This window comes from Plectropomus leopardus, chromosome 1 (genome assembly GCF_026936395.1).
Source record: "Plectropomus leopardus strain MGB_pleo_1.0 chromosome 1, ASM2693639v1, whole genome shotgun sequence".
Classification (NCBI taxonomy): Eukaryota; Metazoa; Chordata; class Actinopteri; order Perciformes; family Serranidae; genus Plectropomus; species Plectropomus leopardus.
Genome location: NC_142176.1, coordinates 9,899,542 through 9,925,443, shown reverse-complemented (window position 1 = coordinate 9,925,443; position 25,902 = coordinate 9,899,542). Strand labels below are relative to the sequence as shown.

The 25,902-nt window shown below is 39.7% G+C and overlaps 1 protein-coding gene across 8 annotated transcripts in view; it reads left to right on the top strand.

Moving 5' to 3' along the window:
- The first annotated feature begins 7,185 nt into the window (after positions 1–7,185).
- Positions 7,186–25,902, top strand: part of neo1a (neogenin 1a) — a 217,219-nt gene continuing 198,502 nt past the window's right edge. For 7 of the 8 annotated variants that reach the window (XM_088074686.1, XM_088074639.1, XM_042491109.2 and 4 more), the window contains exon 1: positions 7,187–7,850. In XM_088074686.1, coding sequence (XP_087930812.1) covers positions 7,760–7,850 — 91 coding nt within the window. In that variant the 5' untranslated portion in view covers positions 7,187–7,759. Of the gene's footprint in view, positions 7,851–25,902 lie in introns of all 8 variants that reach the window. The other variant, XM_088074759.1, reaches the window with a different exon arrangement.

Genomic DNA, 25,902 nt, shown 5'->3' with positions numbered 1-25,902 from the left:
TGGGATCACATTCAAGTCAATGCCAGTATTGGTAATCCACTCCAATCATTTGAACTGAATAGCTGATTTACTGATATTAGTGGATATGGTTAGAGTGGTGATATTTAAGAGAGGGATGGTTCTGATTAAATAATATTACATCTGTGTAAAAATTATAAAATCAGATTCAGCGTGTAGATTTTTCTTTAATCTGCACTGGCTGCCCCTTTTTGTCTCCTCCACACGTTAAACTAATGTCAACACCAGTCTTGTCCCTACAGTCCTCTGAAAACACACACATCAATGCAATTTAACGATGCCTGAATATATTAAACTCTACATATGGCTGCTGCTTTTAGAAGAGTTCAAAATACTTAGAAACGTTTGAAATATTACGCTCAACAGCTGCTTCAAGTGCAAGTTAATCCACCGTCCGTTGCCGTGCTGAAATCTAATGGCTATTTCCCTGACTGTGTGGCTGCCATTACTTGATTCATGATGTGAATATCTCTTTAATGTTGGAGATTTGAGATTTGGTCTGACCTGGTGCTTTAATCTGGAAGAAATATGTTCCCAGAACGCATAGCAACAGGCTGTGAGGAAAAAAAAACATGCTGTTAAAGAATTAGAAGCGAGTTTGAGCGCAGCTGTGTGCTTGTACATAATATAATTGGCCTGTGGATGTGAACCGACTTTAACAGGCAGGTCTGCTGTGGAATATATTGCTTCATTATAAAGAGCAGAGCATATTGTAAAAATCTGGTGTTGGGCTTCATGTAGTGTTGGAATAATTGTTATGGTTTCATATCAGCGGACTGGGAATATGTCTTGTAGAGGAGCAAATGTTGGCCATTACAGTATAATAGACGGTCATGTAAACCTATCTGCAAGCCAAAACCATGATAATCTGTCAGACTGAACTGTACGTTGTCTTAACTGTGTTTTATAGGTGCCATTATCTGAATATCATACATTTATGCAACACGTAGAGAAAATCTAGTGACTTCTCCAGTGTAATCTTGCTGTAAAACAAAATTGCCAACATTGGCAGCAAAAGATGTGGAATAAATTACATGCTTTTAATTTGAAAATACAAATTTTCTCATCAATGATTTACGGGCACAAAAGTCCAACACATTATTGATTAATGTTAACATTTCTTTTGCCCCAAAATACCAATATTTAGAAGATTTTTCATGGATGAATTTAAGGAAGCAAGACTTTTCTGAAAGGAATAAAGTCTTTGATATGTAAATCTGAAGCACATCAGTGTAAAATGCTTTTATTTATTTATCTTTTTATTTATCTCTGCCTAGATTCTTAAATCATTGGCAGCAAGTGTGGAAAACCGACAGGTATGAAATTATATAATATTTTACTATCATATAAAGCTTGTGGATTGCTGATATTTTGGAGAATGATAAAACATTAGGAAAATCTGACCCACACAACCCAATCGCCAGAAAATATGTTGGTATTGTACCTTTATATAAACCACGGATATGTCACATTTGCATGTCATTATGTAGTAGATACACTAAAACTTTACATTTCAAATGATGTGGTTAGATTTAGGCACAAAACCACTAAGTTAAAGTTTGGAAAAGGTCAGCTGCTTTTCGTGGCACTATCTTCATAGAAAAACAAAGACAGTTTGCTAAAACTTTTTGCAGAATAAAATCCTTTAAGGGTAGCTCCGGACCTCTGTTTTTTCACATTTTGGTTTATCTTGGATCTAGCACCCACTACGGGATGTGCCTGTCTTTTTTTTAAATCTCTTTACTACAACACACCCACATTTGGGGGCTAAAAAGCCACAGGAAACACAGCAATGGGTCCCTTAAAAACACCCACACTTAGTGCTTATAAAGCCATTCAAAAATAGAAATGACACTATAAAACCTGTTATATCTTGGCCTCAAGCAGTAGTTTACAGCGTTCTCGCTCGGGTGTCAAACCATCAGTGTCCTCTGCCTCCCTATTGCAAAGTCAGTTTATATACAACATCACTTTAGAAATGATTTGCAGAAACGTGAAATGCATACATTTTCTGGCGACTGGGCTGGATCCTCAAAGCTCACATTTAATTCAGAGGTTAAAGCAGGATTATTTACAGCAGAGGTGCTCAAAGTTTTGAAGACAATTAATGGAGCTAGCATATGATTATGGCCTGCACAGGAAAAGTGCTGTTGCTAGTGGTCTACAGATATCACTAACTTCAGCCAATAGCCCCAATGACTGAATGTAATTCCTGTGACACTCATACTATTAGTTGTCTTGCAACCACCAGCTTTCTTGTTGTCATCCTCAACCTGCCAGATGCCCACACAGTCTTGAAAAATGCAATTTTCCTCAAAATTAACTTTTTTGAACTAGGATTTCTAATAGTTGAGAATATTGATTTTCATTCAGATTTCGGTAGATACTTAATGAGACACTCAACTTTGATAAAATATGTGTATTCTAACTACTTAAAGCCAAGTTTCCAGAGGCTTCAGTGATGTGATGATTAAAATATGATGTGTATTTCATATCATGTTCAGAGGCTGCACAAAATGTTTTTTGAAGGCCACTATTGGCCCCTTGGGCTACACTTTGAGCAACAATGATTTCCAATCAAATCCAAATTTATTTATGAAGCAAGTTTAAAAACGATAGAAGTGACCAAAGTGCTGTACATCAATAAATAAGTAAGAAAAAAGCTGCATAAATATCATAAAACAGGAAATAAAAAAACTGTTTAAAAAAAGGGCAATTAGGATTTGAAGGTACACCAGTGTGTCGACATGGGCAAATGATGGCTGAATATAAACCTCTGTCTAACCCAGTTGTATCTGATGATGCTCAGTGTTTCTCAAATGCATCCAAAATGCTTACACGCAGGAAATAGGCCTAATAATTTGTAAATTAGTACTTTGATTGATTGTATCTATCCATTCACTGTCATAATTAGCCTGTCTGCCACCTACTGCCCACCAGGAAGCATGGCAGCATTTACAGATGACAAATTGAATCATTCATGCCTTCTCCTCTGCTGTCCTGCTGAATTGTGTAGTTTTGTGTGTCCTAGTTACATTTCGATGTATTCAGGGTAAATAACAAGAATAAAAAGTATGAACTAGATAGAAGGGATTTCTCAGATCCATGACAGCAGCTAATAATCACATTCGACTGAAAAAATTGTTTTCTAGATAGATATTTCTATACTTGTAACAAAATGAAAATCAGCAAGACGAAATATGACCACTCTCTTTAAAGTCCTTCATTCTCTCTGCAGTCAGGCTGTGTAACCTTGACAGTAGTCTCTGGGAATTAACATTTTATTTTACTACTCTGGATATTAACCGCTTGTTTATCTGTTATCTGGTAACCTTATTTAGTTACTTATTTGTTGTCTCTGACATACTCCTTACTCCTGTCTGCTGTTCAGTGTTTAATGTTTGTACGATCTGTAGACTGTTAAAACTGAATTGACCTTTGGGATGAATGAGGTTGTTTGAATTGAATCGAGAAAAAGAATCCGGCCCTAGAGGTGAGCCCTGGGGCACACCATGTGATCAGTGACGCAGAAAGTATTTATTAAGAGTGAAAATGTGATATTTGACAGTTTATATGAGAACAGGTCCAGCAGCCACAGTGATTTTAAACAAAAAGAGGCTCTGTTTTGGCCCATGGGGTGAAATGGTTACTGTTAATGTCATGGATTACTCAGACCAGCGGGGGGAGCTGTTCCATCTGCCTAACTGTGATTCAGGAGCATTGGGATGTCACTTGTTACCAAACAGCCCCCCACCCCCCACCACCCCCAAAGCCTAGTCACAAGCTGACGGAGAATACAGCACTTGTTTTTTTTTTTAGCTTTCATAATTCTGCTTCGTGTAACTGCAAACAAATACTTTTATAACGACAAATACAGAGTGACGCAATGTCAAATTTTTCACCAATACTCTCTCAGTCCCCTATCCTAACAAAAACCAAAACAAGGCTCTGTACTTTATCCCCTCCTTCATCCCCTGTCCTTTAACAATACATACCAACCCTTGGGATTATTTTAAGCAACCTGATTTGAAACTTAAAGGATTTAATCCTAGCTTCTGATTTCTCAGCCACCATGTGATGTCATTTTTTTGGAGACAAGTTACAGATGTTGGCCTCTGTGCCTGTTTGGATTTCTGTGATCATTATTGTAAACAGGAACACATTTTCTCGTTATTTGTGCTATGTATAAACCTCTTATGAGTGCAGCCGCAGTCGACATGGATGTATCCCTACTTGGTCTACTGTAGGAGAGCTGTTCAATCACAGGATTTGGCTTTAAGAAACTGTGGTTAACTAGATTCACAGCTATTGAACTCACCACCACTGGATATAGAGGACTCCCGAGGTGTGAATTAAGATCATGTTTTACTGCTTTTCAGCTAAGTCTCAGTCTATGTCCCTCTGAGGACCATGACTCGATTGCATTGGAGGGTAAACCCACCTAAATTCAGTTTATCCACCTTTTTATTTGCTAAACATAGTGTGACTTTTACGGATCAGATTTACAATGTACACTATACGGCACTAAACAATGTCAAAAAGATGCCACTAAGTATATAATGACACAGTGGTGTGGGAGTTAAGTTTATCATTCACTGTTTTTTTAGAAAGTTAATTCAGCTTTTTTCAATCAATCGATCAGACTTTATTTGTATGCCACGTTACATACAGACAAACTGTAGCAAAGTCCGTACAATAATAACAACACACACGAATAAAAACAAGACTTTGTGATTAAGTAAAGCACTAAAAAATAGGAGTACTCATTAAAACCAGGAACTGAGGAAACACTATCATAACTGAGGAAACACTGGAGGCAGGATAAAAGCTAAAATAAGTAAATAAATAAATAATTAATAATAATAATATTAATAATAAAATACTCAAATTGTAAATGAGTGGTAAATGAAAGGATAACAGCACAAAGTGACAATAAACATGGTGAAAATAATACAATGATATAGGAAGTAGTAAAACTGTGAAACGGAGTAAAATGTATAAATATATAGTCAATAGATAAAAATATCAAGTTTATATTAACAGAACATTTTGAGTCATTTCACCACCATTAAATTTTGCATGACATTATTATTGTAGAAAACAGACATAAGCACAGAAAAACTCTGCAGCCTTGAGCATTAATTAGTCCAGTTGTGTCACTAACTTTTGAGTAAACAGCTGCTTCCTTACCGACCAAATAGAAATAACCTCATTACTACACCTGCCAGTCCTCTTTGTCATTACAGTTTGATTGCAAGTAGGAAAAATATTTTATTTTTACATTTGAGAATTGGTTGAAAGGCCTGTGTTGATGATAAGCATTGAGCCACTGGAGGCACCAGCACCTTTTTCTCTACAAAGATAAATGGATTTGCTATAAACAGTCTAAAGAATTCAGGAATGCGCCATTGTGCATCATGAGTAGGTTACCTTTGGTACATTAAGTACACAATGATGCAAATACTTTTGTACTTTAAGTGAAAGTTTGAGTGCAGGACTTGCACTTGTACCAGAGTATTACTTCCCTGTGGTAACACTATTTCCTTTATGTAAAAGATCTGAGCACTTTAGAACAAAAGTCTGAATATTTGTCGTTCTAGTTGGGTCGAAAAGTATTTTGAGCATCTGAAAATGTTTTCAGAAGGAATGTAAGTGTTTTTAGGTTTTTCTGTTTGCATTTTTTAGAGAGATCCTCAGTTAAATTTGCCTTTGGTTAGCTAATCAGCACTGTAAAAGTTTTAAGTGTAAAAGTGAGGAATCCTTGAGCGGCACAGACCAGTGAACCGGATGTATTCAGACTATCTTTATATTCAGTGTAGGCCAGGAAAACGCATAATTAATAATATTTAAAGCCTAATAAATAAATAAGTTGCCTTTTTCTCTCCCAACCTTTTGATGTCTTACTCATCTTTGCCAAAAAGCAAATAGAGTCACAGCTGACTGGCACAGTTCAGGTGTGTCCTTAGGATTTGAGGGCATTCAGGGCTTAGCCCGGTCCTCTGTCAGGGGGGTCTTGAGGATCCCTCCATGGCACTTTTTCAAATCCCTGTTTTGATGCTTTTTTTAACCCATCAAAAGCTGAAAAGAAATCAGACATTGGTGTTCCTAGTCTGCTGGGTGCTAATAATTAGTAACAAATCTGTCCCAAACGGGCCATTTAAGGGACTGCTAGTTATTTATGATGGGGTGTTGCAAAAAGGGGGAGGAGTGTCAGATATTTTTTGATCACAGTGGAAGACTTTTGTTTTTTATTTTAGCTTAGGGGGAAATCGCCAAAATTAGGATTTTGGATTTTGTCTTCAAATTTTAACTTTCAGACATCGAAGATTTATAATTGAATCTCTATTTTTTAAAATTTTCCTTAAAAACACCATGTTTCATAGCTAGAAACTGCAAAAACAGTTTGGATTTTTAATTTCTGTCAGTCCTTGGACATATATGCTATGAACAGTTCCCTTAGTCAGAAAAACGCACAACCAAGTACGAGTTAACAACAGAGATATGTTTATACATGCTGTTGGTTGTATCTATCTATCTATCTACTATTATTTATTTTAATGATTGCCGATAAAATTAAATGATTAAAAAAATAAAACTTTACTGAACTTTAAATTTGTAAAACCTCAGGGTGCTATTTTTAATTAATTCATTTTTTATTGACTTTATTTTTAAAAAACTCGCTGGGAACTTTCTGTATGTGATGTTGATCGCTTCAGTTTTGATGATACATTTGCTAAAGGCATTTAAATAAAGTTTTGTGTTGGAGTTTGTTATATTGTTATAATTCTTAATACTGAAAGGAAGATTTTCATTTTCATTGTAAATGCATATTGGTTCCAGATATTGGTTACTGTTCTCATTAACGTCTAATAATCCTGTCGATATCTACCCTGAAAAACCAACATCAGTCGACACCTGTCTATCTATCAATCTAATCTATCTATTTATCTATCAATCTATCTTTCTATCTTATCTATCTAAGAATATATCATGTTATAGAGGCTATAACGTGACAGAGCTCTTATGGAAATACAAAAACTGTGTTTTGTACCTCAAGCCAGTATTGACTTATCACTATATTATTAAAACATGTCAAATTCGCACATGATTTAACACACCTGTGTTGAAAAGAGGATGTGTCGTGTTGGACTGAAATCCCACACCACAGTTTAGTTTTCGCCTGAGCACACAGGATCCAAACTTCCGTGTGACTCCACACCCTGTTTTCCGGGGAGCCGGTGGAGATCCAGCCCTTCAACACGCTGCTCTCTTACGTCCCGTCCGTGAGCAGTGAGCTGGCCGCGGCGGAGATTTCTCCTTCTGCCCGGATCTTATCTTTTCTCCAACTGAGCTCTTTCTAGTCTTTTCCGCGCCTGACACACAGCAGAGTAGTAAAGTCGGCGCGTTGGAGCTCAGCCGCCCGCAAATCTCTGTGTCCTGGCGCTGCGCCTCCGTGGATATGGATTGATTTCAGTGTTTTTTCTCCGACCTCTGCCTCGACCAAGTTGAGAAAACAGTCCGTGTAACCTGCGGCTCTCTCTTTTCCATGTTTCATCCGGCCAGTTTTAAAAGTACCTGGCTCCGGATGTTTCTGCACATTTTGGGACTTTGAACTTTTTTTTCCACGCTTGTGCATTTTTTTTCCCCAGGAGGTGGCCGGGGATTTTAAGGATTTCTGTATTTTTTGGAAGAGCTTCTCCCGGGGTTCCTGAAGCCTGCAAAGATTTATTTGTGAAAAGTGATGGCCGAGCGGGGAGCTCTGTCGCTCCTCTCTCTCCTCTGTCTCACCTTTCTCTACACGGAGACCACCGCCGCAAAGCATGTCGACAAAGGTAAACGTCTGTCGGTGTTTTCTGCTGCGTGTCTGCCTTTTTACGCAAAGAAACTTACCGACATTGTATCACGAGTTGCGAAAAGAGAAACACACGGAATGCAAACTGTTGGCTCTGAAAACCAGACACGGAGCTAGGTAGCTAATTCCGCCGTGTTTAGGTCAAATCACCATTTACACAACTTTAAAAGTAGCCTACTTTTCACAGCATTTCCACCAGGACATGTTTGAAGCTCTTTTTCCACTCCGTCCTTTTGTCTGCATTGAACTGTTGATAGCTGTTTGTATTTCAAACGATTCACTAACATGCAGCGTGGGTGCTTCACAGATGTGTCTTTGTGTTGTGTGCATTTGAAACTGAAAGGCGTAAAAATATACTTTTAAAAAAACTGCTGGTTTAAGATCATGCATGTATATGTGTGTTTGGTCGTGGAAATGCAAAGGGTGGCAGGAACTTGAATGGAAAAAATGGAATACAAAGAGTCATTAGTGCTCTCTGTCAGGTAATAAGCTAGCATCATCAGTCCAGCAGACATCTCATTACCTGGGCGTCAATACATGTTTAGCTGATGGATAAACAGACCTCAATTCATTTGCTTCTGTTAATTGTTTTGAAGTGAGCGGCTCTGCACTGCAGCCTCTGCCTCAGTCCAACTGGTGGTGCTCTGTAGTGAGATATTTCACTGGCATTAGGGACGGTTCTTCATTTATCAGAGAGAGGAGGGGTGGTTGAGATGTGACTTGGTTTTTTTCTTTTCTTTTTTTAAGCTTTACATGTTTGCATCCCTGAATGACTGGCAGAAAACTTCTATCTATCACGAATTGGTTAAGATTAGTAAAACTTTTGATGTTTGAGAATTAAAAGTAAAAAAAGAAGATGAAATCACAGGTGTTGAAAAAAGCCCTGTTTTTACAGACCTGCTTGGCATGCTGGTTAGTAAGCGCAAACCTTTTTTTTTTTTTTTGGCCAGATTTTAAATGAGACTTAATAGTGATGCTGATGAAGTTTTTTTCAGTTTTGGATGTGGAACATGGTGTGATTTTGCTGATTTTTAAAGAAAATTTAAGAAATAGAGATTTGATTGTAAAGCTTTGATATTTGAAAGTTAAAAGACAAATCTTGGAGTTGAAAAAAGCCTTGGTTTTTCACGCTTGTTGTGCATGCTGGTGAGTTAGTGGAAATACTTTTATTTTTGGCCAAATTTAAAATGAGATGTAGAATAAAGTCATTTTGATGAAGTATCACTATTTTAAACTCAGATTTGGTCATGTTTTTTTTTATTCTGAAAGAAGCATTTTTCGCAAATGATGCAGCCAAGGACCACTGGAAACTTTTAAAATCCAACAATTATTTCTATTTTTACAGTTTCTGGCGATGATAATAAGTGTAATTTTGGCATGTGATTTTTTTTCAGGAAACATACCTTTCAAAACCGGCGTGTTTGGAAGACGTCTTTTCTGTAAAACAATTGGCAGTAAAATAAATGCAAAATACAACCATGTAATTTAAACTAAATAAAAAAACATAAGTCCCTCCCCAGTGCTCCATAAGTAACAAACAGTCCCTTCGAGGTCTTGATATTAGACGTATTGATTATATTTCAGCACAACACGCCACAATCTTCTCTAAGCACTCCAAGCCATGAGTGCCTGAGATAAACTAGAGAGCCATGAGGAAAAAATGACGGAGTGCAAAGCTCCAGCTTATATCACACACCCCATCGTGACAGAGTCACATCTTTATCATTTAAGCCTTAAGACGCTATCAAACACAGCAGCATGTGGTCTGGAAAATTGTGAATATGACTTGTGCAACATGGCCCAGTTTTTTCAGTCATTATGCAAAATAGCTGTGTGTGTGTCAAAAAAAAAGGCAGTCCATGTGCCTTTGAAAGCGTGTTGTTTATTCTAAAAAGAATGAATGTGGATAGAAGACAGGCCTTGGAGTGACAGGCCTGAGCTAGCTGTTGGGCTCTCTTGCGTGTGGAGCCTGATGAAAGACCCTCTCCTGCATGAAAAGCGCTCTGCAGTGGTGGAAGGGGAGATAGAGAGAGAGGGAGAGAGGGAGAGAGAAAGCCCCTCCTTGGCTTTGCTGGAGATCAGTACAAAAGAGAGAGATGGGGGTAGGGTGAAACAGGCCGACTGTCTGGAAAGTAATAAAACCAGGAGATTAAGGGGACCAGGGAGTTCCTTTGGGAGCTTTGATTGATTCCAGAGAATTGGACTGGGACCCACACACAGAGAGAGTCTCAAATTACAAATTGTGGGGTCCCCTTCTCTGAAAATATCTGTTTATTCAAAACACATTTCTTTGAGGTCCCAAATGTGGCCAGAAGTTACCTTGCTTAAAGTTGGCAGAGTTGCAACCCTAAAGAGTTTCAGTCTCATTTAGTTTGGGAACACTTTTTTTGTACTATTTGGAATAACCTGTAAGAGTTCAGCCAAACTTCAGCTTTTTTTGTAGCTCTTACAAGTTGTGAGAACTTTGAAAAATGCAAAAAGTTCAGCTTTTGTAAATAAGCCCCTGCATGGGGAGTGTAAAATCCATTTAGGCTCTATCTTATCTCTGTAATCCTGCAGGGAGGAGGGAATAGTGCGCTGATTGTCTCCCCGAGGACAATGCAAATAACTTGCTGAAATGTGTAAACATTTGGCAACGCTCTCTGCTCTTACAGACCACTCACCAGGGTTTTCTCCTCGCAGACCACCTCAGATGCAACGCTGCCCAGACTTTTATAAACAGCTGTCGTTTTCTTTGGCGCATTTAAGGTCTTCTCTGTGGACTCTGCAGCTAAGAGCATAATTTACCACCTTTGTGTCGTTGTATTTGGGAAGCCCTGGTGGTCCTACATCCCAAGTTGTGGGGAAAAGAAGGAGAAGGGCTTAAAGTTGGATCTCATTCATTCTGAATTTGAAGAATAATTCATATAACATCCTCATTTTTGCAGTGTAATGAGTAAGAAAAGTTAAGTTATAGGTTTCTTTTCTGCACAAATTAATGGGAATGCATGATATTGGATGTTTTCCGATATCTGATATGCAGCTATTTTCTAATTTTGGCCGATTGCCAATGCCCATGCTTCGACAGAGGATCAGGGCCATGCTGAAGAAAAAAGTCATAATATTACAATAATGAAGTTACAATTTCAAGAAAAAATTGTAATATTACAAGAAGAAAACTTGTAATTTTGTGAGAAATAAAGTCACAGATTAAGATCATGAGATGCAGCCAGACCCGAACTCTGACCTTCAGCATAGAAGTCCCATTTACTAACCATTCATCCATCACTTCTGATCACTTATTCATACTTTGTAGCTTTTTATACCATATTACCTGACTTTCCAGTCTTAATCTGTGACTTAATTTCTCACAAAAGTATTAGCATAGTCTCATAATGATACAACTTTTTTTCTCATAAATTTACGAGTTTAATTTCATAATATGACAGCTGTTTTTCTCATAAATTTATGACTTTGTTCTCATGATATTATGACTTTATTCTCAAAACCTAAGACTTTTTTTTTCAAACATGGCCCTAATCCTCAGTTGTATGATTCAATACATGCACAAATGTTTTTCCACCTAATCCATCAACTCTCTCCTGTAGTGGAATTAACATATTACGCCTGCTATTTGTAGTGATGGCCGACTGGTGGCAGATGCAGACATAAAATAAAATGCTTTTTAAAATGTACACATTCACTGGGCAAAATAAAAATGCTTTTTTAATTTAGATTTTGTGTAAAAATCATCTTCAACTCAAATTAGCTGCATCATTTCCACATGTCCACATCATCTTGTGATGAGTTGAAAGGGGACATCATGTGGAGTCACCTGCTGTCTCTGCCAAATACAGTATGCTGTTTACTGATCATTTATTTATGGGCTCCAATCGCTCATAAAGTCCTAATGACCTCCATCCACGAGAGACGGATAATTGCATACTTGGCCAAGTGTTTGATTCATCTGTTTCACTAATGAAACCGCCCCCATTAGGAAATGCTAGTGATCTGCTGTGGACACCGATGTTTGCTGCTGCTCCGTGTCCTTGTGTAAGATGTGGTGTGGCGAGGTCAGCAGTATGAGATCACAGTGGAAAATAACAAACTTTTTTTGTGCTTTGTTTCTGTTTTCTGCTGTTAAATTTGCTTGTCCAGACTTTGTCGGGGTGAAAATGACAGCAGTTATTGAAATAATGTGCCCTAATTGTCACAGCAGTTTGTCACATGTAATTGGCAGGGGGAGAGGTAGATCAATATGCTCTGAATAGATGGCACGACATCTGCTGTTGCATCTTTTTGGTGATTGGGGATCACTGTAATCACCCGCTTTTTGCTTTTATCTTTAAGCTGACTATTGTGCCAAAAATAATAGCACCATTGACTGTAATTTCATCTAACAAGGCTCTCCACTTTGTTGATTCCCTCATATATTGCTGTTATAAGCACGATTTATATAGACGTAGTGCAGTTAAACTATAGCATGGCGGCATCATTTGCACCGTGGAAATAATGCACGCCTTGAAACGCACGTTGTTTGATCCCATTTCTCAACATATCAAACTTTCACGCCTCAGCTGTTAGTCTGCAGGTTTAATGCTTGTACACCAGATTGAATCTACATGAATTCTTTCTCTACACTCCATAAATTTTAATCCCTTATTTTTCCGTATGTTTATTGATTGCTGTTCAGCATGCTGTTTGAAACAGTTTCTCTAATTGGCACTGTTAGCCCCCTGTGTATGTGAGGCATAGACTGGTCGGGCTGGCTGGTTGGTTGTGATGGTGAAGGGGGGGCTGTTTTGAGTGGAGAGAAGCCAGGGGTCATGGTCTAAAACCCAAAGTGGATCACAGACAACAAATCCACGGTTTCTGCTGTCTTCTAGATGAACTTACCTCGATCAGAGCAGCTTCTTGTTGTGTGGTGCAGAGAAGCACGACAGAAGTGTGCTTTTGCTGTTTGTCCTCTGAAGCCTGTATATCAGTCTCTGATTCTGGTACACATTCAGCAGCTTCGAAGACTTTCTTAGGGCTGCATGAAGCTTCACCCACTTTCAGGTATATGTCTTTACATTTTTAGTTGTTGTTGTATCCCTGAATATCATTTTTCAAATATATGGTTTTATGTTTTTTTTTATGTCGTAAACCACCCGTAAAACAATCCACGGTCTGTCTACCTTTTGTGATATTGAATACATTTACCTTTTTTTTATACATACTGATATTAAGAAAATTAGGGCTGCCCCTTGAAAGTTGGAAATCCAAATCATCAGTCAGAGAAACCTCAGTTGGCTGAGATTGCTTTAAGTTGAGCAGTCAGGTTTTTTTTGTTGTGAAGTGTACTTCAGGTAATGTTTTGGTCCCCAGGTTTTTCTGCAGAGTGAGTGCACTTGACTTTTATGCTACTCTTTGTAACAAGGAGCTGCAGACATGCAGGCAGCTGCATGGAGTCGGAGGGAGGAGACCTTCTGCTTAGAAGTGTGGAATTTACAGATCACAGCAACTTCATACGATACAGTCTCTGGCTTTTGTTTGATATCTGATTTGATGTCTGCAAAAACTGTACATTTAGGACCAGTTGTTAATGCTGTTAGCTTGTTTACTATATTTTGTGAATTTTGCTGTCACATTGACCTTCCCTCGGAGCCTGCTTTAACACTAATTCTTGAATATTAGCATAGAACAACAAAATCCAATTCGACTGGTATAAATCTGAGTTGGGTACAGCACTAGTGACCAGTTAATTGGTGCCTGGTTATTGAAACCAAAAATTTACTGAAACTGACTTCCCGAGCTGGAAACAACTCCTGCCGTCCAAACGCTTGGTTGAAGTTAACTTGAATTTCTGTATTCACCAGCTTTTGTGTTTTAATGTTAAAAACTTCCACACTTACAGCAGTCGCTCCTGGTTCACCAGTTCAGTCAGCTCTACCAGGACATTTTGTATGTGCTGGCAGAGAATAAAGGCTTTTTTTGTACACTTACCACTTCTGCTAATCAATTTCCTGGAGGGGAACCCTGCTCCCTGGACACAGGAAAGCCTTTGATTGAATGTGGTGTGAAAGGGGGTATAAGGTGTTGTCCTGAACCATCAGTTTTCTCTGTACTTTGAAAGCCAGCCTATTTGGTGTTATGATTGGTCGGTTCACAAAAAGCGGCTCACATCAAGTGCGCTCCTCTTAAAAGCTGAACTTCTCTCAGCCTCCGAGGTGCTCCTGCTGTGACTAAAACGATGTCAGACACAGCACCTTTCCAATCCGGCTGCTATGACTTCTTTGTGTCTGCTGGCCCTTTCATGTCAAAACAAAAAAAGAGCTGAAAAACACTTGCTGAGAGTTTGAAATAAGTTGAATAGCGTCAAGAGGCCATAAAGCTGTCCATACTGCCCAATGTGATGAGCCCTTTGAGACTTTATGGTAACCCGAGAGACATTACTTCAACAGCTTTGTTATCTTTTACAGGAGACATAGCCGGAGACATGTGCGCCTCACTGATTTCCAGTCTTTCTTTAGTTTCCTCTCTAAAAATAGAACAAAATGCAAAATTTTTTAATTCACTGTGGTGCTGTTGTGCTCTCCAGGCTTCCCTGTTCTGCTGTGATTGAATGATGCTCAGGCTTAATGACCTCTGGGAGAGCAGTCTTTTCAGTTTCCATGGAGCTGACGCACATAGCTGGAGTCTGAGCAAAGAATACAAAAAAAGACACTAAAATTGTGGCTTTATTTTAAGAGTTTAGCAAGTTTAGTTTAACTGATCAAGCTCTGCTTCTAAGCCTCACCGCAGTCTTGCAGTCTAGGGCTGTTGCTTGAAGTACAGATTGTACTTCTGCATTTTTGTGTGCCCACCACCACATTCACAAAGAGGACAGAAGTGGATTGAGAGGGAAAGACAAATTTGAAGTACAGAGAGAGTGAGAGGTGGCTCTCTATGAAACTCATATCAAACCATAAAAACTAGGCAGTGCTGACCAATATTGTGTTACTATATCGCCTATTTTTCACCTAAAATTCCTTCAGAAACATATTTTAGTGCTCTGTTTGGCTGTTATATGAGAATTTGTGAACAAGAAGTGGGCAGCATACTTTCCTATATTGTGAGAATAGTGTCTGAAAGTACTGAGATCTAACGGTAAAACTAAGCAGAGCTGATAAAATACGAAAATGAAAGATTTTGAAACTGCGTGACCCATTTTTCAGCTCAAATGTTTTCAGGAATATATTTTAGTGTCTTGTATAACTGTAATACAAGATCGTTTGTAACCAGCCAACCAAGCTTGCATTACATCAACCACCAGTGGGAGCGTTTATTGGTGCGGTGCGGCACAGTGCATTCTGGTAGTTGTAGGTTCAATGTAAATGATGCAGCCCCTTTTTCTGTTTACTCTGGTCATGTCGCACCAATTTCAAAAGTACTTGCTTCTTGTTACTGCATAGACAGCCCAGATTTATTAAAAAAAAAAACCCAAAAAACCCAACTTTTTCCAGCAATGAAATAATTCTTTTGAAGTTGTTACCAACTAAGTAAATCATTTGGTTAAAATTTTAAAATACCTGTAAAATGTCTAACAAATAGCATATTTTTCAATTTGTAGTGAAATTCTGTGAGCTCAGTTGCTCTCTTTTTGACATCTTTAAAAAGATATAACTGAAAGAAAGCAACATAGAAATCTCTAAAGCATCTGATTAGGTGAGAAGCTGCAAAGATAAAATCTTTTCAATATCTCATCCTGTTACAAGGCCTCACCCTTTGATTTGAACATTTCTGCACAGATAAAACTCTCAGTGGTTTCATATCACAGTAAGCTGGCCATTGTACTTGCAAAGTTTGTTAAACCAAATCAAATAATTTACCATTTTAACACGCAGATATGACCATCACCATTTACTGAAGCTCACGCCAGAGCAGCACACAAACGGGACGAAAGCACTAAGTGAAGCTTGTGTGAGTAGCAGGCAATAGTCTTAGCGCACGACACACTACAATATTAATGTTCTGCTTGACTGCAGTCACAGTTGGTCATGTTATTCAGGATGCCGTGGCATTGTCCAGTCTGTTACCGCATTCAGAAAAACTGCAGCAGTCAAGTTACTGTGTTTCAGAGCCTGTCCTTTACAACTGCAGCGTGACGGCAGTAAATGGCAGTGAGTGTATTGACGTTAGATTTAAGTAGTGTACTGCAAGCAAAGAAGTATTTCCCCCTGGCCTGGCACACAAGCAAAACCTTGTAGGAATGGGCTTTGTGGCCCTTGTAAAGGAATCATTATACCAGCACAGCAGGACAGTGAGGACTTTTTTTCCTGAAAATTTTCCTCAAACTTTTGCTATTTTGGTTCTGCCGAGCTCCTGTCGTGGTGTCTCCTGTCGGTAGTGGCAGCTGCGTAGGATTATGACACATGCAAGCTGTGCTTGTCAGATGAGCCTGGACTAATGAGTGCAAGGCTCTGTTATACACTGAACTGTTTTTACAACCATGGGGGGCATATTACAGACATTTCCTATTAACATAAGGCCATGTCTTTTTAGATGTTTGCATTTTCATTTTTACGTCCTCTAAATGTTTATTTTTTTGTCATTTCTAAGTCAAGGTTTAGTTGACATTTTAATGGTTAGTAAACAGTAAACAGCAAACAAGCCCGGCTTTGTTTTGCATTTTTATTTTCATCATATGATCCCATTAAATAAAAAGTCAGAATTGTGGGAGTTAGTGGTCGGGTTGAAATGTGTGAAAACAGATCTTGATATTTTTTGTCAATGATGTGAAAAATGATGTTGGATCTCTTTGGGGGATTTTTCAGTATTGACAAAGCGGCATTATCTTGCGAAAGCATCTCAATCACTTGCATAGACATAAAGGATGATTAACAGCTGTCATTATGAGGCAATTGGGGAACTTCAAAATAGGAAGGAAGATGGTTATCATGAAAAAGGAGTTTTAAAATGACAAACGCAGTTCAGGCTTTATTCTATGAACGTAATCTACACAATGAGCAGATTAGAGAGCTAGTTCACATAATTCCTTTAGATTTTGGCAACTCCTTCCCCAATCTCAAGAATGTAAATATAATTATCGTAATGTGTATTTGATATAACCATGAGGTGGCTGGTTTTATTCCTGACAGCGGCTCTTGCCATATATAAAGAGAGACTTATATTCTTCTTGAAAGACTGATTAATAACCTTCATTTGGTTGCTCTGTAGCTGCTGGAGCTCCAACACCCCACAGCTCTCAGACATGAATTTATTCTCTGCCGTCTTTTTGGAGGACGTCCAGGGTGTGATGAATTAACCTGAGAGTCTTCTCCATGGTGTAGTTTATGGTGTAGTGCAGTCGTTAAAGCTATGGTAGAGTTGTTTTTTTCTTTTTTTTATTTAACAAACACGACAAAAAGATTTTTTTTTTATGACTGTCAATATATTCCTGACAATAGTGCATGAAGCCAATAATCTGTGAATCCTCTGCCTCCTGATAGTCCTTCTAGACATCAAGATTCAGTTGCTGCATTGTCTGTTTCTTGCCTTAAAAGTTATCAGAAACATATTATAGTGTACTGTTTAGCTGTAAAATGTTCAAATTTGTGACCCAGCTGCTATGCTGAAAACAGCCATTCCAACAGGAAACACAGGCAGGAGCACAACACTCTTATTTTAGAGCTAAACGGTACACTAAAATGTATTTCTGAAAACATTTTAGGCCAAAATAAGCAATGCAGTAACAGAATCTTGATTTCATATTTGATCAGCGCTTTCCACGTTGACAGCAGTTAACAAGCAGTGATCAACATGATTTCTCGCTCCAAATATTTGCAGAAATATATTTTAGTGTATTGTTTAGCTGTAAAAGGACAATGTTTTGCTCCCACTGATGGATAGTGGTTTTTTTGGCTTGACTGTTTTCAACGTGGCAGCTGGGTCACAAACTTTCACATTTTACAGCTAGAAAGTACACTAAAATGTGTGTCTGAAAACATTTGCTGTGAAAAATAGGCAATGCAGTTACAGAATCTTGATTAATATTTTATCATGGATGTGTAGTTTGAAGTTTGACTGCATCTCATGAGCTGATGATGATTCAATGCAGCTTTTCCAATATTATTATTTTTGTTCATTATAGTGGTCCAGTATGGACTGGGCAATCTTGGTATTCTCAACCAAGGATTGTTTGATTGCTCAGGTCTCCCAACATATGCTACATATTCTAAAGCCTAAAAATGTTCAAGAAAACAGAGCCAAGAGGAAGTGCAGACATCTAGTTTTCTCTCAGACCACTTCAGTTACAATATGCTCAATATGCAAGTTTATTATGGGTTTGTGGCCAAATTACGGCAACATTAAACTGCCTACCCCAGTTTAAAGTATCTTCAAAGAAAATGCATGCAAACAAGAATCAATAAAACTTTTTCAATATAATGGGGTTTTTTCATTTTTACATTGTCCGTATGGATTGTGCAATCTTCTTATTCCCAACCCAGGATTGTTTTTATGAATTCTGTGGCCTTCTGCACCCGACCAGTACAAGTTCAGAGCGGTGCTTGACCTATTTCCCTCACCAAATTAACTTTTAGAACTGTTGTCTAACCCCAAAACATCATCATCTTTAGTTTACTCATCATATTACTGGTGCAGGGTTTACCAGTATGTGTATGCGGGAGAGATCTTACAGTCACTCATAAAGTATCAATCACTCATGTACACATAGAGCCTCTCAGCCTTCACTCAGTCAAAGGAACGTTTCATGTGCTGAAAGGGTGTGGGGCGGTCGGTCACAGAGAGAGGATTGTGAGCAGCGCTCAATCGAGCTGGCTGCCATCGTCTTGTGCCGGGCTGTGGCTTTTGGCAGCTTTAGCCATGGTGGGATGTGTGTGTGTGTATATGTTTGGGTGGGTATTTGTATAGGCGTATGCCACCCATCTGGGGTTGCACAGCTGTTTTATCAGCGAGGTTCAGAGAGTTTCCCGACTTGAAGAAAAAAGTGTACTTTCACTGAGAGAATGGAGAGAAATTAGACCATTTTGATTCAGCCTTGAGCTTTTTATGTTTTGCAACTAGCAACCTTGGTATCATTGATTCAGTATAATGCAGTGATATTTTGAGGAACAAAAAGGAGTAGGCGTTCACTGTTTTCCACATTTAGGCCAAATTTTTATTGTCAAAGTCTTTATTTAGTTAAAGACAAAATTACAACTTTGCACACAGCTGTGAATCGCAAAGAGGTCGGTAGCTGTGTGGTGTGGGTTTGTTAAAGAACTTCGATTTCTAAAAATGTGCTGCAGAAAAGATTTTATAAGATTCACATAAATTAAAACCCGATGTTTCCCATTGGAAAATATTGACATGTGCACTGGCAAGCCGACACATTCTTTACACAACTTTCTTAGAAGGCACACACAACCCAGTTCAATACCAGCTCCATCCAAGATTTCTAATTATGGTGTGTTTTTAATAGATTATGAGCTGCTGCAGCTTTGGTGAGCCGTGCCAGAGCAATTCTGTTAAGTTTTTGTATTTTCTCCATAATTTTCTTGCTTTGTTTCACAAGGCAAAAACTGGTTTGTCCGGTTGTCTGTAGTGGAAATCCATAAAAACCACTTAACTTAAAACGCAGTAGGCGTAGTGTGTTTAGGCTTCAGCAAGAATAGAAGAAGGTGTCATTTTTTGTCCTGCACAGTACTTTTCCATGGCACTGTGTCAGCATGCGAAGCACAGCAGCGTTCTGGATTGTTGAGTCTCAGACGTTTAGTTTAAACAGTTTAGGGTTTAGAGTTAAGACCACTGGAGGCTCCGTGCTTGTCGTGTATATATCAGCTTGTGTACCAGTTCCTCTTTGGGCCTCTCCAGTCAACCTCCCAGGTTGTATTTTGATTTCACCTGCTGCTATGGTGACTCCTAGAAAAAAAAATCTCCCGGTATTAACTGATGTTTCTGCAGCTAAACCCAAACTGAAACGATTCTTTGAAAGTTCAGCGTCAGATAGAGGCTCCTTTGTGCCGCTGGGAGCTCCCCTTTGGCATGAGGCTCCACTGACTGCAGCGACTTCTTACCATGTTATTGGAGCCAGTTCCTTCTCAACTCTGAGCTCATCTAAAGCTAACAGAGGTCAAGAGAGGCAGCTGAAATTGTGAAATTACTGCTTTAAGCCTTTTTTAATACATTGCCATGATGTAATGGAATTGGCCGTCTCTTTTGATTCTGCTTTCTTGGCCCTTCACAGTTGAATAAAAACGTCCCTCCGCAGCACTTGCTTGAAAGATGATGGCTTTTCTCCTTTTATATGAATGTTACACAGCTCTTACACGACATAAATTTGAGCTTGGCTTTAGAAAATGCTAATTACAACTTGAAATTTGATTTACTGTACATCAGTGGTGAATAAATGTTTTACTGTTGATGAAATTGCCAACCCTTAATAGAGGTATTGGGGCTTCTTTTTTTACATTATTACAAAGTTTAGGTTTCTGGAAGGACCTTCAGGTCTTGCAGTTTTTGTGCACAGACCTGCAAAAAAGTTCTTAAAATGACAGGTGTTTTAAACTGTCTGCAACCCTTTTTACACTGCCTGTTCAAGGAGGGAATATTGCCTAATTATTCTGCCTCGCCGATCTTTTTAAAAGGTATGATCACGGCGTGGGGGGCAGAGTATTCTCGTCTTGAAGCCCACATCTGAGGTAGTAACAGCGGTGAATAGACGTCTGTTTAAAAAGGACAACTGGCAGAACGGTCCCACTGACGGGACAGGTGTGACGTTTTGACAAGGTGTTATTTGTGCGACCCATTGAGGGGAGATTAACCTTTGAACGCTGCCATAAAAACGGTCCTCCGGTGCCCTCATTGGTATTTTTCCTCATTATGATGTCATTCATTGAAGTATCTTAGAATTACTTCATATCCAAAGGAAGACATAAGCTTTAGCTTTCTCTTGCAAAAAAGAATAAATGTTGTAGCTATTATGGTTTTTATTTTAGATTGATTCATACAAGGTTATGCAAACAACAATCTCCCATGAAAAAATCTCTGTGTAATTCTGGTGAAACACTACGGAAGACAGAAGAGTCTCTGCTGCAAAAAGAATGAATGCTCAAGCTATTATTGGTTTATTTTTATTAAATATCTATATATATATATATATATATATATATATATATATATATATATATATATATATATATATATATATATATATATATATATATATATGTGGCCATTACAAGGAAATACCGGCGTAATGCTGTGCAGTGTACTGACATTTTGTCCCCAGATTTTGCTGCAGAGTGAGTGTTCTTGACTTATGCTACTAGGAGAGGAGAGACCTTTGGTTTTGATGTGGTGAATTTACCGCTCACAGTTGGTCTGCTGCATAAAGGATGAATGCTCTTGCTGTTTTGTTTTTTTAAAAAAAAGTAGTTAGCAGAAAATCGGTCAAAAATCTGCAAACTGAGGAGGCAAGGAGGTCACACGCCTCTTATACTTACTGGATGCTGTCATGCAATCTAAAATCACACACTGGGGTGGCACAGTGCTGTCATTGTTTAGTTCAGTGTTTGAAAGAAAAAAGCAAAGGCTAAGGCCTGACCCTGGCTTTTGAGGTGGTCACTCTGACCCTAATGTTTGAAGTGAGAACTACACTTCCTGTGTGGCCAACAGTGACTATAGTAATAAAATGAGACCTCACTCACTCCCTCAGTTATGACTGTCCTTTTCCTAGTGTGGATTTAAGTCCTTGACCTTTAGGGGAGATGATAATCTCTGCCAGTGTCTGTTTTATGGAGTCTGATAAGAGACTTTGAAAAAGGTTCGGCTGGGATATGAAACCTAAGATTGTGAGAAACAAGTTTGGTTATCGTCAGGCTTACACAACGCAGAGAAGGATTGCACAATATTCACATTATGACCCGGAGCATTTCTCTCATTCACAATTGATGACATCATTTGGATGATTTTCACATTGGAGAATAATTTTGTTCACTACGTATGGCGCAATGCCAGAACTACACTAACAGTACAGCTGAGTTTCAGTCGCTGTCGGATAAAGCTGTACAAAACCTGAGAGCAGCATCTGGGACACCACAGTCTCTTGAGCTGTGTCTAAATACAGACACGACCTTCCTCCGTCTGATATGGAGGAAGAGGAGGATGGGCTTGGCGAGGAGGATAAGCAGGTGGACGCAGGGCCAAAAGCCTGTGGAGGTGAGGATTTTAGTCCAGCTTGAAGTGTACACAACGGGCAGTGATGGAAAGCAGCTGCATCAATTCCCTGTGATTCCTTAACCATTGTCCCTTGAACCTTGACTCCGCTCGCTCCCCCACTCCCTCTCAGCCTGTGACAGGTCACTCAGCCACAGCACCAGCATGGCTGCAGAGTGGATGGCGGCCAGCAGGGAGCACCTGCGGAGGAATAGCAGGCGAGCAGCATTCCATCACAGGACCTCGAGACACAGATGTCATATGAGACACGAGGGACGTGTTTGGAGTGGGGGATGGGGTGGGAGGGCCGGTGGCAGAGGTTTTGGCATGGTGGGGCAGTAATGGGGAGGGATAGCAAGCCAGCTGCTACCAACAGATTCTTAATGAGGTGTCCCATCAAGAACACAGGGAGATGAACATTAATGAGTACAGCTATACTTGTCTGTTCATTTATTCCCTCCTCTTCAATCTCGCTAGCATGAGGTGTGTGACATGTCTGGGCACAGCAGGGCTTTTTCCCTACAGGCCTGATTTGGATGTAGTTTGGCTTGCATTTTCAATAATAAAGTAGCAACCAGCACAATTATTCTATTCTGTCTGTGATTTTTTGGTTGATTTTCTGTTCAGTCCTTAAAGTTGGAATTTCCCAGAGCGGAGAACCCAGTGAAATCCTCTGTCATTTGCTTTTGTGACTAACAGCACAAAACTCCAAAATATTCAATTTAGTATGATTATACTTACAGGGAAAAGCAGCAAATTCTCACATTTGAGCACCAGCAGGTGTTTTTTTGCATCTGCTTTTTTGATTGATTAATGACTGATATTATTATTATTGTCATTATTGAAATTGTTGTCAGCAATCCAGCCAATTGGGGAACGCCTAACTTTTGCCCTTTTTACACAAAGATCACTCTCTAAGCCCCCTTTTTATGCAGCCTATGCATTTTTACACCAAAACAACGGTGGCATCATGCAGCTCCAGATTGTGATTTAAGACATCATGCATCATGTAAGCAAAAGAGGCATGACGTTAAACACAATAGCTTCTGCTTCTAGTGTGACATATAAAATACACATCGGCAAGGCCTTCTAAACAATAGCAATGGCATAACATGGCAACAAAAATCATTAACTGTTATATGGCAGCTGATCTCATCCTCTGCTCTGAGAGTAAGGAGCTCCCAGACTTCATTGTTCTCCTAATTTGTAGACATTTACGGCCGTTGCTCTTTTTCTTTGAGTTAGCCGCTAACTGCTACATGCAGCTTTTTAATCTCTTGCGTTGGGTTGCACGCGTAGCGCGTCATCAAAACATCACACCTGTCCCATCCAGGATCCCGCCCTACCGGCTGCCCCTTTTACACAGACCTTGATTCAGCGATGTTGCTACTTCTGTTACCAGTTCTAGGTGAGACAGCTGTATCCCCACATTCTGTGATATTACTTTTTATACAGAAAAGTGAGGCAACGTAATGGTGTGATTTTCCTGCCTTGAACCGGCAGTGTAAAAGGGTCTCTTGAGAGATTTGACAGGTGTGGATGCATGGGAGATGCATTATTGTCGTGATCAGAATGTGTGGACTACCGCTGGGAATCTGTACTCGATATCATCTAAAAAATCTCAGTACCAAATAGTATCGAAACGTCTTCAGTCAAATGGTTCTTACATTCGATCCATTTTTTGTCAGGCATCTGATCGCGGTCCGTCCCTATTCCATGCCAGACTTTCTGTTGCTGCTGTCTCTGGAGCCGCTCTCCTTAGCAAGTTTTCAGTTTATTATCTGCTTGTTTAGCATGAGCTAAAGCAGCAGGCGCTAACATCGAGCTGTTTAACAGTCCCAATAAACGAGCCCGAGCTAACACAGGCAGCAGCATTTAGCATCTAACACAGGGCCATTAACTGATCCCAACAAACTTTCTGTTGCTGCCGTCTCTGGAGCCACGCTTCATGATGAACAGTCAGTTCACATTTTCCTGGTTAGCACAAGCTAACACAGGCATTAATGGCTAACATCCAGCACTGAGCCTTCAAACGGTCCCAAAAAATTCATAGCAAAACGGCTTGACTCTGTTGCTAAACCCAGTAACAACCGTTGGGTATTGTTAGCCGTGTGATGCTTACAGTTAGCCCTGTTACTGTTTAGTAACATTAGCCATGTGATGCTTACAGTTAGCCCTGTTACTGTGTGTGTGGCCAGGTGGTGCCCCCGGAGTAGAGCTCACACTCCTGCATCTATAACCCATGGTCTGTGGTGTGGTGAGGTTGAGTTGGCCGAGTTCCCACCAAAATGTTGCCACTTCAGTCAAATTATGGGTATCAAATGAAGTATTGCTGGATTTGGTATCACTATAAGGGTACTGGTATCATTTTTTTTAAAAAAACAAAACACAGTCTTAGCCTGTATGCACAGAATTTTTGACCTTTATGAACAAATAAAAACTTCCAAAGTGATGTCAAAAGTGAAGCTCTGTTCATCAACTATTCCCTTTTTCGACATTAACAACAGGCAGTAGAGCTATGTAAAAACAACCGAGCTAAAAACCGTTGCTGAGGATGTGAATATGTACAGTATGTTTCGCTCGTGAGAGACGGTGAGTTCTTGTATAACCTTTTTCCAGCAACCAACAATCCAAGTGCTTGAATTACTGGTTGGGGAAATAAGCAAAATGCTCTTTCTGCTTTCATACTTCATTTACCTGGAGTGGTCTAAATTAGTCCTGAGTGCATAAGCATGTCATTCAGGCTTTCAGGACACCTGCTGAACAAATTCGCTCAAAGAGCACACATACACACACAAACAAACACACACGCTCAGAGAGCAAGATCCCCTAAATATGTCCTGCAGTCTGTTTGTGCCATATGCCGTCTAATATTGTAGTGAACTGTAGCAAGTCGAAATGAAAATTCACCCAACATTATCTAATTAAGCAGGTGTGAAAGCAGCTTAATTCAAGTCAGTTTTGGCACCTCTCACCGGTCCATGTTCAGCGTGAAGCAACAGTTCAGCTAAAAGATGTGAATACTTTCATTAAGCCAAAGGACCGAGTTGCACACTTTCATTTCTCCTCAAAAGGAGATGTCAGAAGCGGTCTTGAGTTATAAAGGGTGGTGGTTTTATTAGCCACTGCTAGCCCATGGGGTGCTTTTTGTTATGGACTGACAGGGGACTTAATAATGAAGCTCTCTAACCCAATGAGCCCTGAATCACTGGAGCCCCTCTTCCCTTTCTTTGTCCCTCTCCCAATCCCCCCACAGTGCCACTGCATTCCCAGCCTGGCGGGGCAGTGTCTCTGGGCCAGGGCCATGTCACGCACCCCTTTTGGCCCCAAACGACTGCGGTGGGGGGGTCAGGGGTTCAAGTGCTCCCCGTGGGGCGATGCACGGGATGCCTAGCGACGCCGTGGCTCGGCCCCCGCACCGGCTACGTCGGTAATTAATTTCTAATGAGAAAGAAATTGGCTGACCTCGCAATAGCTAGCCTCTTGGCTCTAGCTCACGATTACTGCCCCTTTCCCATTTTGCCTTTCTCCCACACAGACTTCAAAGCAGAGGCGAGGATAGCCCCTCCTGGCTCGATGCTGATAGTGGAGCGCTCGGTGAACATTCCTTGCGTGCTAGACAGAGGTTGAGTGTGGATTTTATGGGCTGTGTTTCTGCTAGTCCCACACATACCTGTGGTTCATGTGCATGCTGTTCTAGGAGGTTAACTGTGTTAACCCCTTCTCGTATGTAACAGAAATACAACTGGCGGTACTGAGGATGAGGAGGTTTCTCAGCTTTTATAAAGATACTGTGTTAGCCTGTGTGTGAGATATTTTACACAAATCTACAGTTGTTTTTTGAAACATAATCCTGTAGTTAAAGGTTGCATCTA